At 36.2% G+C, this 12,697-nt stretch overlaps 1 protein-coding gene across 1 annotated transcript in view; it reads left to right on the plus strand.

Moving 5' to 3' along the window:
* The window catches only part of LOC132551432 (tyrosine-protein phosphatase non-receptor type 13-like), a 50,571-nt gene that overhangs the window by 24,624 nt on the left and 13,250 nt on the right, over window positions 1-12,697 (plus strand). Inside the window, 17 exon segments of the mRNA XM_060215569.1 lie at window positions 3,140-3,230; window positions 3,967-4,041; window positions 4,309-4,477; window positions 4,738-4,888; window positions 5,161-5,452; window positions 5,724-5,774; window positions 6,104-6,324; window positions 6,577-6,668; window positions 6,884-6,954; window positions 7,471-7,550; window positions 9,381-9,385; window positions 9,387-9,440; window positions 9,823-10,518; window positions 10,779-10,890; window positions 11,065-11,149; window positions 11,506-11,599; window positions 11,911-12,519. Of these exon segments, the coding sequence (XP_060071552.1) occupies window positions 3,140-3,230; window positions 3,967-4,041; window positions 4,309-4,477; window positions 4,738-4,888; window positions 5,161-5,452; window positions 5,724-5,774; window positions 6,104-6,324; window positions 6,577-6,668; window positions 6,884-6,954; window positions 7,471-7,550; window positions 9,381-9,385; window positions 9,387-9,440; window positions 9,823-10,518; window positions 10,779-10,890; window positions 11,065-11,149; window positions 11,506-11,599; window positions 11,911-12,519 (2,948 nt within the window).

Here is a 12,697-nt window from a genome sequence, read left to right on the forward strand (position 1 = left end):
CCCAAAAATGTTGTAATAATCTCAAAAATAGAAGTTGGGCTGTCAGCATTGTGTTTGTATAAACTGAAATTATCAGATGGAATTGAGCTACTATATCTGTCTGATACTGATGCTAAGACCTCTGAAGTCAGTTAAAGTTTGCTTTTAAATCTAATGTCAGATCAAGTCTTCAGATTTCCCTTTGGAGATTTTGTTGTCAATAACTTTCCTATCAGAACAGCTGAACTTTCAATCAAGCTGCCATTTGATCTCATAAAAGATCAGTTGTTGATGCCAAGGTTTTAAGATTTTATTAACGGTACAATCACCAATAGATAGTTATGATGACCCATACTTAGGTCAGTATACTGTTTATAGATCTCATGGTAATCCTGTTTAGTAAATGTCTAGAGTAGTGCTGCTACTCTTAGGCAGATCTAGACATCAGTTGAAGGCAAGTCCAACTTTGTCAAAACACCAGTTTGTTTTACAAAATTTAGTTGTAGAGAATTTGACACAGAAGTCTGGTCTTAAAATGAAAAGGGACACTATTTTCAACTGTATTTCAAGTGGAAAATATTAAGCCAGAGTTAGTTGAATTTGTAAGTCCTACTTCAAATAAATTTCCTTAGGATGGAGAAGTTTTAGCATGATAGATGTGTAAAGATAGTTTCCCGAGGGTCATAGTTCAAACATATCAGGATTAGATCTATATATAGTGTGGTCCCTTGCTGTGAAACACTTCATGTTAAATTCTTATATATATCATTGTCTACATTGACTACTGCCTAAATATTATATGAGATTTGGAAATTAAAAGTGCCATTAATTAAATGTATGGTTGGAGTAGCTGTAAGTGGTAAATATTTAATGTACATTACAGCAGTAGGTATATGTGGAGAACACAGGGTCATCATTGTGTGTCTATGTAGGGTGATATACCAGGGTAGACAGTGAGGATGTAATACTGTTTTATACCTGTGCTACCCCTCAAATTTGAGGGTGCCTTCCTTCTCACTCAGGCTCTTGAGATGTGTTTCTAGTTCACGATGAATATCTACCTAACAGGATATGTGGGAAGTAAGGCGACGTATCTGCCTCTACCGGCATGTGCATAAAAATAAGTGTGCAAGGAGGTATTACCATGCACTGTCTCTAATTGTGTGTTTATGTTGATACCTGATACCTACTGCATACCTGCTTGTCTAGGAGTATATAGGTTTATCTTGTCAGAAAGATAAGTGAATACACCAAAGTATTTGTTGTGAAGAGTAAACTGTTTCTATTTTATCAGATATTGGGAAGGACAGAATTAAAACATGTATAACCCTTGTGTCCTCACAGCTGTAGAAACTTATGTAGTCAGCACTTTCATGCTATAGAGATCATCAATGAAGGGTTGCTGATGCAGCTTATGCTGTATAAATATTGGTGTTAACATACTGTTTTTGCGGGAACAGGGTTAATAAAAATATCATTGTATGTGCCATCACTAGTAGTGTTATTACAGGACTTGTGACTGTGTCAGCTAGGCACCATGTCATGCAAAACTGTTTGTGGGTGTTTGACAATTTCTAGAAAATCAGACTGAAATTAAATTATTAAATTTCAGAAGCAAAAGGTGTTTTTGCAGCTGTATTGAAAAATGTTTTTACAAAAATCTAATGTAATATTGTTTCATTGATCAAAGAATATTGTATAGACATTTTGAAGAAGATTTTCGAAAGCAAGTGTACTTTGTTACACTGCAGTTCAGTACAAGTGAATTGGTGTCTTACAGTTGAAGCAATCATGAAGTCATTTATGTGGGAACATCAATTGAATACAGCTGTGGATGTAAATGTCTTGTCGGGACTTGGTCAGAAATAATGTCTGTTGCCATGAAGACTTTTGAAATCCTCCAGTACCTGTTAAATTGTTATCTCAGGTTCGATATCAGTGAAAGGCATTCTGGTGCCTCTTGGAATCATGTTTAAAGGGAAGGAAGCATAAAAGATATCACTTAAGCAGTAAATCTGATCTCATTAATGCTGGCACCAGACTGGGGTGATGTCATATATGTTCAGTGCTGCCAGTTAGATATAGAACATTGATTAGTAATGTGTACTCAGTGCAAATGTACTCATGCTTAAATTAACACATACACCAATAATTCCAATTAGCATCACACTTTCAAATGATTCAGGCTGATGAAGAAATCTAGAACCTGTACATCCATCAGTCAATTTCTTCTCGATGTGTTGTACTGTCAGTGTGTGTAGTTTTGTATGTGTATGTTGAGGGAGCTTGTGTTGGTCAGGGTTAAGGAACGGGGAACAAGTCACAACAACAATTAGGCCTTAGATAATTGACAATTATCTTTAGAAGGTTGTATGTATATGTTAACTCAGACCTATTATTGGGAGCATACTTCATGGAAACTTACTGTCTTCACTTGGTATTTACTTCAGACGAATTAAAGATGTTCCCTAGGATTTAATGATGATTTTGAATCTTGAATTTCGGCTCAGTAATTACAGTAAGCTCCTGTCATTAATAGGAGGTATGAAGTGAGGGCAGTACTCGGATGATCTAGGGCGGGACCTGATGTTAACTATACAGAGATTCTTCAGGCCATGAGTCACACTCAACATTCTGTAATGTTAGCCTGCCGCCACTGTTACATACTGTACTTATATTTAGCTGGCTCATGGTTCCACGACTATTTATCTAACATTTTAAAACCTGGAAAATGTCAGAATTATTTATTGCTGGCCCATTGTGGAAATTGCAGAGCTTTATTCCTTTCAAAGAAATAGTGGTGGTGTGAGCTTTCATCATTGTTTATAATCTCATATGCAGCAAGTATGTTTATACAAACATATATATGTAACAACTCTTGGGTGGATCAGATGTACAGCCAATATGTAGTGCACTGTAATAGAGTTAGAAAGATGATATTACCAGGCATTGGATTTCTTCCAAAAAGCAAAAAATGGCATCAGTATGAGATAAAGTGAATGATTTTTATTGCAGGATCCATCAGAATATTAATGACTAGAGTTGGATTTGTTTGTTGGATAGAAAATAATTCATGAACAACTGTCAGTCCTGAATTATATGTTCCTACAGTTATTCTGTAACAAATTGTTAGACAGAAAATCTGTGACCTCTATTACAGATCTACAGATCAAGGTCACCATTCACTGCCAGAGAGGGGTGTCAAGGCCAAGGTCAAAGTTCCTCACACCAACACATCAAGGAAACCAAGGGTCAGTCATATTGACTTTGTAACAAACAAATATAGAGAAGCTTTTGCATGGTTCCCAATGCAAATGTGAAGTATTAATTTTGTGTGATATACACGTCACCAGTTCCAGTTTTACTCAGAAAACTTTTAATGTCAAGGGCATCAGGTTAATATATGTTGCCATTTCTACAAATAGAATCACACACATATATACATTATTGTCCTAGCCATTCTGTGTCACTGTTACTATGAATATGTAATCACAAGTAAGTTCTGACTTTACCCAGTGTAATCTTCCTTCTTATTCTACCTAACTATATATGTCATCAGTTCCAGATCTTGATATATCTTGTACATCAAAGTTGACAGATCGAAAACTAAATTAATGTTGCCTTCAAACACTGCAGGAATAAAAAGACCCAATCTTTGCTTTAACCAATGTAACCAAGTTTGTTACAAAGCCTGACACAGAATTGTAAAATTAATAAAGTAAAACAATTTTACACAGAGATGTGGAAGGCGGGGTCATCTATGTTCCTTCCACATAGTATATATTGATAAATATAAATGTATAGTCTTGAAAGCTTAACTAAACAACCATTATTTTAGCAACTGTCACATTTGATCTGGACAGACACTGCGAGTTTTGTTTCAGTAGATAGAAAGCTACAGTTTTGATCATGCAATACTACAGGTGAACTCAAATTATCCTTAAATAGATTATGATAGTTGAATTTAAATATACTCAATGTTTACAGGAATATTATGGTCCAGAATTTGTTCATAAAGCCAGCAAAGCTATCATCAGAGTGCCAATTCCTTTGCAAGGGGAGGTAAGTCTTGAAAAATACTGTTATGTATTTAGATATCAGATGGATTTGCTGAATGTTATAATATTATATCTCACAAAGATATACACAGACAAAAATTAATGTTTTGATAGCTTGTCTAAACTAGATGATATTTCAATGTAAATATTTTTATATGAAAACTGAATTTTATTTATGTTTTAGTTGAACAAAATGACACATCTAGGTCACAGGTTAAATGTTATTCTACATCTGGTGTAATGTTTTACTTGCACGTTTTTGACTCTTCAGAGCCTGAAGAACCCATCCCATGCTAGGCGGGTGGTAGTAGTCCTTCTGACTGGTCAGAAGTTAGAGGCTATGTGTGACCCCAGTACCACCGGTCAGCAGTTGTTTGAGTCGGTCATCACACACATAGAACTACCTGAGTTCTTCTTCTTTGGTCTCACCTATGTCAGTGGTAAGGAGGAAAACATGATCAGCTAATATACAGAACATATATTAAGTTATTAAAAAGTGTATTTATAGCATTGACACTTGGTTAGAAATTAAGATACTGTCATTGATTCAGTTTAAACTCTCAAATCAACTGACTTGTGCCATCCCGTTGTTTTATGACATGATAGTATGTTGAACTAAATCTGCTTCTTGCAAAAGTTTGGTAGGTTTAAACATTACATTTTATACAATCATGTCACTGATACTTGTTTTGTTGTATAGATGGAGAGCACTTCTTTGTGGACCCAGAGATGAAGCTCCACAAAGTTGCACCAGAAGGCTGGAAAGAGGGATGGAAAGGCAACCTGCCGACAGTCACATTTACCTTATACCTGCGGGTCAAGTTCTACCCTGACAATATCCTCCTCTTCAGGTATGGTCATAGTTGACACAATACATGGTATTTAGTTTGATGAAATAACAAATTCTACAGATGAAAGCTCATAATGAACAAGTATAAATCATTATGTGTTTACATCCTTTCATTTTGAATGTCTTTCCACTGCTGTGCAAAATTTGATTAGAATTGTATGAAGAGGAACAATTATATTCCAGTTAACATGTTTTATTTAAAGTGTACAATGACTCTGTTTAACCTCTGAACTACATCCTGTACTTTATTAATTTCTATGATTTTCCCATCAGGCACCAGATCTCACGGCACTTGTTGTACTTACAACTTCGCCACGACCTGCTAGAGGAGCGAACCATATGTAATGAGGACAAGGCCCTTACAATGTCTGCACTGGCCCTTCAGGTGGAGTATGGGGACTACGACAAAGACACTATGGGACGAAACTACTTCATGGCAGAGCACTACTACCCACAAAGGATAGTGAAACGTGTAGGAGTAGGCTACATACGAGACAACACTCCAGACTTCCACCAGAGGGCAGCAGGCATGAGTGAAACCAAGGCTGAATTGGAATTCATTAAGGTAAAAATGCATGGTTGAAAAAAAAATGAATGAAAAATAAAAAAAACAAAAATCGAAATGGTATAAGATTTATCTTGACCAATATGATTTTAAGATTCTCACAGAATTATTTTGGTTTATATTTCATAAAGATATAGTATGGCTCATGAAACTCAATAAAATAATCAAATTATCCATCTTTAAATGTTCTGTTATGTAAGAAATTGACATTAAAACTATAATGAAAATCAAATATCTTACTTTCATCAAGATGATTTAACACTTTTTACAGATTGCCCAACAGTTACCAGAGTATGGAGTTCACTTTTACAAGCTGCTGAAGGTAGGCATAGCACAAAGTATTAATCTAGATAAGTGTGTGCAGTTCTGCATGATTGGGGTACAGGAAACAATTTTATTTCATTCATGAATTAATCATGTATCTTAAAGAAGAATTCTGACATTCTTCTTCATCCTATATTCAGTGATACGTTCAGAAAAACTTTGGGGTCATGACAATGGCAATATAGAAATCAACTCTTCTTTTTTTTTTTTTTTTAGATGTGTATGTCTTTGAAAAATAAAACATTATAGTACAGAAAATTGTCATATTATGAAATGATCTCGGAATCATGTAAGTGTGGTTTGTATTTTTGTTGTTGCTTTTCCTAGAATAAGAACGATACCACAAGTGTACTGTGGATGGGGATCACTGTTAAATGTATGGTGCTGGCAGAAAACCAGGGCCTACAGCGTGCCATCGACCACCATTATGCTTGGAACATGATCCAGAAAATATCATTCAACAAACGCCGCTTCAGCATCCAACCCAAACCAGATCATGGTCAGGGAAAGCCTTCAAAGATGAATTACTACACTAACAGCTACCGCAAGTAAGATTTTTGGTTTTACTTACAGCTCATATACTGCCATCACAATTTATTCTCTGAATGCAATTGATTTTGTTAGGTGCTTCAGTTTTTGCCATCATTTACTCTTTATTTCAGTTAGTGTGATGCTTGCAGATTTTTCTGATAAAATGATTATTTGAAATATTACTTCTTTCAAAAATTGGTATTTTATTGTACATTCAAGTTTACATTTTACTACATATTGATTTTGTTATTAATGATATTTGTTTCCAGGGGGCGATACTTGCTGCAGTTTTCCACCATGCAACATCGATTTCAGCTGAAGATGAAAGCTAGAGAGGCACAGTTGGATGCCCAAGGCATTGGTGAGAATCTGCTACGTCTCAGAATATCTAAATTTTGTGTATTTTTAACCTATTAGGGCCATGTATTGCGGATAGTAAGATGTAGGTAGCCACAAATACAACTCTGTAGATTCATACATTCTTCCCCAAAACATCATGATTTAGGTGCTGGGTTCTTTGTTTCAGTTGTCTGTCTAAAGGTAATCATCATGGCTTCTTTTCTGTATTTTGAACAGATCTGACTATGGACACTGATTCAAGTTTTGAGGCCCAGGCTGTAGACTTGGAAGAGGAAGGAAGTCCACAGGTACAAAGCTATTCCTAATACTTTGCAAACATAAACTCTTGAGCACTTAGCTTACATGAGTTCTTTAAAATTGTTATTTTACTATGAGTTAAATGTGTGTCATACCATATCATACATGACAGTAAGGTGATAAATAAGGTTTTAGTACTTAGTATTTATGTGCCATTTTCTTCATTGTACTTCTCTGATTACAATTGTAGACAAGTGCTTAAAGCTTGAAAATCCCAATAATGCATCAGGGGAGATAACTGTATATAGAGGAATATTTTGTTTAGGAAATAGAATTGCTTTTGTTGTCATATGCCTAACATCATTTGAGCTATTAGGATCAATAATATAGATTTTCCCCCTTTTGTTTTGTAAATTATTCATACTTGTGAATATTAGCATATACAGGTCCACTAGATTTTATCCACAAAATTATCAAAATTTGTTGACAATGCCGACAAATTACATAACATAACAGAAACATACTAGGTCACAGATCTATCATGAAACAAAATTACATCTTTCCAGGCAAGTTTTGAGAGTGAAGATGATGGACACAGTGCAACAGTTGCTATGACAACAGACCGACAACCAGTCCCATACTCTCTGTAAGTAGCAGGCATGCGTCAAAGATTTGGCATGAGTTTACAAGTATATGCATTTGTTAAGTACAAATAATTGAAAATTAGTTTTTATTCACTAGTTTGTGAAAACCCTAGATATACATAAGATATAGGTATTATGTTAAATGAATGTTGATATGTGGATGGATCAATACTGATTTACTTACTGCATACTATTAGTGCAATGATTTTCCCTTGCATCCCCAGCATGTATAAAAACTAATTATATTTCAGTAGGTTCAGAGATCATGGAAGGTTTGTACATTATGTAGGCTGCTGTGTTCTGAAGTATGATTGATGTCAGTATAACCGTGTCCTTTGTTTTACAATAACTATTCATTAATTTCATCTTTTTGTCTTATATTGTGCTCTCTTCTATAGAAATCTGTTGAACCAGTTACTTGAGAAATGCATTAAGTACCACAGCAGTACATTTATTATGCAGGGTTCCAACCTAGTTTTCTTTATAACTGTCCAAGTATTAGAAAACAAGATCTGATGAGTATGATTATAAGAATTATTCTTTTCAACTAAAGCGTGAAGAGCTTGCTTCAGGTGTCAGCTTGTGTAAAATGTTCAACCTTTTACAGGGAATCATGTTTTTGAAAGAAAATGTTGGATATATTGCAGTCCTATTTTGAATATTTGATCCTTTGGTCCATGTACCATTTCAAAAATAGAAGAAAAAGATCCTCATAATAAGGAAAGCTTGGATTTACCCTAGGGAATCTTTTGGTAAAAATACTTTTCTTGATGAAGGGAATCCTGCTTTGCTGACTGATTATTTTAATAATCCAAAGAAGTGTTGTCTATCAAGGGTTTATTCATGTGATACTTACATTTGTTTTTGTCATGATATAACTGTCTATTTGTTAAATAACAGTATTTTTGTTGGATATCTAAAACTAATCACGTTAACTAGCATGACATCTGATGGTATAACAGTTTTATTTTGATTATTTCTTTCAAAAGACATGATTACATGGTTTGTCTGTAATGCATGTTGACATAATTTTACTGGAATATGATAGATAAAATGTGAGCTGTTTGCTTTTGCATTTGGCATGAGAAAAATAATGTTTTCTCGTAAAGAGTTCTAAGAATGATATTTACTGAGTGATTTGAGCATGTGTTGTATGTATGGTTTAATTCTGTTGCATGTATTGTATAGCCCTCCGCCATACAGGGCAGAAACAAGTGTCAGCATGATGGACCTCCGCGAAAAGTATGCATTGCCCGTCCACAAACGACGAGGCCCTACGCATGCTGCATCTACAGGCGACATTCTTGAAGATATACAAAGAGAAGGGCCACATGAAGCTCATGTATTAGGTAAAAAAAATAGGCCACCACTACAGTTCTTCAACAGGTAGAGAAGTGACAGGAAACTTGTGTCTTGGTAAACTGGTAAAGAAACGAGAGGAAATTTGGGTACTAGATAAATAGGTAGAGAGAGCAAGGCTATAGGAAACTTATGTTCTAGATAAACAGGTGAAGAGACTGCAGAAAATTTGTGTACTAGATAAACAGGCAGAGAAGCTACAGAAAATTTGGGTACTAGATAAACAGACAGATAGAGCAAGGCTATAGGAAACTTATGTTACTGATAAACAGGTAAAGAGACTGCAGAAACTTTGTGTGCATTGTTAGCAGGTAGAGAGGCCAAAGAAAACTGTTGTTTCCAAGTTATAACTTCCTGATTAGTTCTAGTGAAGTTCATGTACTTGATGAATCTGAATTTAATTAACCTATGCTCTCTTATAAATATTCCAAATCATCAATAAGATAGTAATCAAAACATTCTTTTATTTACAGGAATGACCACACAGTCTGTGGACTTGGTGGACGAATCAGTGCTCAATGAAAGTATCAGTGGTAAGTTATATATTCACAATACAGCTACATTCAGCTCTCCATCAATCATCAGACATTTATATTGCCTGGAATAATGTATTGGAAGTGTTTTCCTTCATTACATGTATTTAAAATGTTTATTGAAATCAGCTTGACAAGAGAGTTGGAGCATGAATACCTCACTCATACAAAGGAATCTTCTTGAGCATTCAGTTATTATGTCCTCAACATTTAATCCTGTCCTTGTAGTTCTGATTTAAAGAGAGAAGTCGTTCTTGGTTATCAAATCCCTGTGTACTGTTTTACGTATGGTAAACTGTATGTGTAATATATTGTCAGGCTATGATAGGACTAGATTGTGCAGTTGTAAGGTTACTTTTGATCATAATGTTCACATTTACAGCCACACTACAACACCGCCTGTACAGCAGTGAGGTGTCCCCAGAACAACCTGACAGACGTATCTTTGAGGTTGGGCTGGGGAAGGACCCCAACACAGGATTTGGGATCACCATTGTCGGGGGAGAGAGTACCAGTAAACTAGACCTGGGCATATTTGTCAAGTCAGTAACTGCGGGAGGTCCTGCACAAAAGGACGGAAGAATCCGCCCAGGGGACAGAATCATTGCCATCAATGACCATAGCTTGGAGGGCCGTCAACACCACACTGCGGTACAGATGATCCGTGAATCAGGCTCTCACGTCAAGCTTCTTATCTCCCAGGTCAAGTGCCCTGGGTCTCTCCGCCGCAAAGATCATGATGATTCCATAATCCGAGAAAAACTCAGATTATCAAATGCTAATCCCCATGATGCTCAACTCTTTTCACAAATATCACATTATTCAGACGATTATCTTCAAGAAACAGAAGAGGAGGTTAATGAATCGCCTATTGAAGCAGCAGTTAATCCTAGAAATCATCGACATTGTTCTCAGTCGGACCAGTTAAATTTAGCTACAGTTTCTAACATTCCATTAAACTCTGATACGAGATGTAAATATAGAAATTCATATGTGACTGAAGTAGATGTGAACACCACATCTCAGGTGGACTCATTAGTGGCAGATCATCAAGAAGACAGTAACAAACACAGAAACAGTAGGTATCAACTAGGCAGACCAACATCGTTTGTCACTTAAAGATAATGTACCAAGTGTAATTGAATTGTGATAAAACAACAACAAATAATTTTCTATAAAAATAAAGTACTCTAGCAATGACAATACCTTGCATTTTCATCAAAGTAACTTTGTCCTATTATCAAATTTGTATGAATTAATTGCCTTTCAGATGCATACATTACAGTTGTTGCATTAGAAGTTACCTGGTTACTATTGTAAATCTGGTCACTGTTTTAGGTGAGATTGGGTCAAGACAAGACTCCAACCTTAGTGAAGCTAAGGTAACTGTGAAACCAAGTCAACCAAGTACACAAAATCAAGGGCAGTCAAGGACTACCAGTACGGCAAGGTCAGTAAAGATTTGTGAGAAAGTGTTGACTGATGATACAAGTATCACAAGGGTAAAACTATACAGTAGACGCAATGACAAAAATTCAGAGTGGTTTACAGTTGTGATAATGTCTGCATGAGGATGAAATGCATAACAATTTTTCACATATATAATATGTTATTGTGATTTCAGTGCGAAAAGTGATGATTTCCAGCCTGGTGAAGTGTTTGAAGTGTTTTTGGAGAAAAAGGATGGCAGCTTTGGACTTAACGTAACTGTAAGTAAAGACAATCAAAATAGAAAAATTCATTAACACCCAAGTAAGGGGGCCAAGCCACAGTTGTTATTTGTATGGCTAATTGTTTTAGAAAAGTGTACAGGACCTGTGTTTCAGGGAACACATTGTTACTTGTCAAGGTAACATATGTATGACTTGAACTTGAGGGAACACATTGTTACTTGTCAAGGTAACATATGTATGACTTGAGCTTGAGGGAACACATTGTTCCTGTCAAGGTAACATAGTGACTCGTTTTTCTGGGAACACATCATTACTTTTGAATTATGTGGGTTGTATTTCAGGGAATTTTTTGTTCACAGTGGAAAAAAGTACAGATATCTGTTGTGTTTCAGGGAGGTGTGAACACATCTGTAAGACAAGGAGGGATCTATGTGAAGTCACTGATACCTGGCAGTGCTGCAGAACTGGAGGGCTGTATCAAAAGAGGTACTTACCTGAATCCATTACAGATTGGGATATACAAGGCTGATATTTAGAGATTGTTTCTAGATATTAAGAAGTAAAGTGTGGAAGATGTATGCGGACTTGGATGACCTCTAAAATTAATTGATTTTGTCTTCTTATTGAATTGATTGTTGTTCTGGAAATAAGTCGAGGCTTTGTTATAAATAGAAGTTTACCATGATCATGTTCCTGGTTATGGTGTATTCCTGTATTCTGTATTTGACAGTTTGATTATTTTTTGTGTAAAACATTTGTATGATAGTTGTAAACCATTGCCATGTGTCTGGATGCAGGTGATCGGATCCTGTCAGTTGACAGCAAGAGTCTCGTGGGAATGACTCACAAACAGGCAGTAGAAGCATTGTGTAATGCTCCTCCCATCAGCAAGTTGGTCATGGAAAGAGGTCAGCCCCCCACAGCTGGGGGAGTGTCTAAGTCTAATAGGTCATCACCAGCACCACTACAAACCAGCAACTCAAACAAGGGCAGTCGAGCAAAGTCAGTGCCTGCAGACACAATGCAGTCATCAACAACTCCCTTAGACAGTGGTGGTAGCAAGAAGAGAAATAGCAGCAGATCAAACTCCTCATCTCAACCTGTGGCAGCTGGTAATGTCAGAGGTCAGGCAAGGAAAGGAAGCAGTTCAAGGTCATCACCCCTAGTAACAGAAAATAGTGGGGTAAACATGCCGAGGAAGAGCAGTAGTTCAAGATCTTTGCCTGGACCAGTATCAGACACTGTGGTAACACCTGGGGTCAGAACTGGCAAGAAATCTATGAACCTTACTATCAGTGAAGTGAGACCATCACACACTTCACCGACCAGCTATAACTCTGATGCAAAGGCAGCAAACAACATACAGGACAACGAGGAATCACAGTACTACAACTTTGATAATGCAGGTATGGAATAATTCTTTGTACTTATTGAAGTTTTTTCTTACAAAGATGGAAATTTCTGCTGTCATCTTTGGCTTCATATACACACTAGTTGCTTTCACTTCAATTTTGTTTTTGTAGTCACAAAGATGAAAATGGTATTATTACAAGTACATACTTTTGATATATCCATCAGTTCTTT

Source organism: Ylistrum balloti, unplaced genomic scaffold (genome assembly GCF_031769215.1).
Source record: "Ylistrum balloti isolate Yb309-2 unplaced genomic scaffold, AGI_CSIRO_Ybal_v1 Utg370196, whole genome shotgun sequence".
In the NCBI taxonomy this organism is placed as follows: domain Eukaryota; kingdom Metazoa; phylum Mollusca; class Bivalvia; order Pectinida; family Pectinidae; genus Ylistrum; species Ylistrum balloti.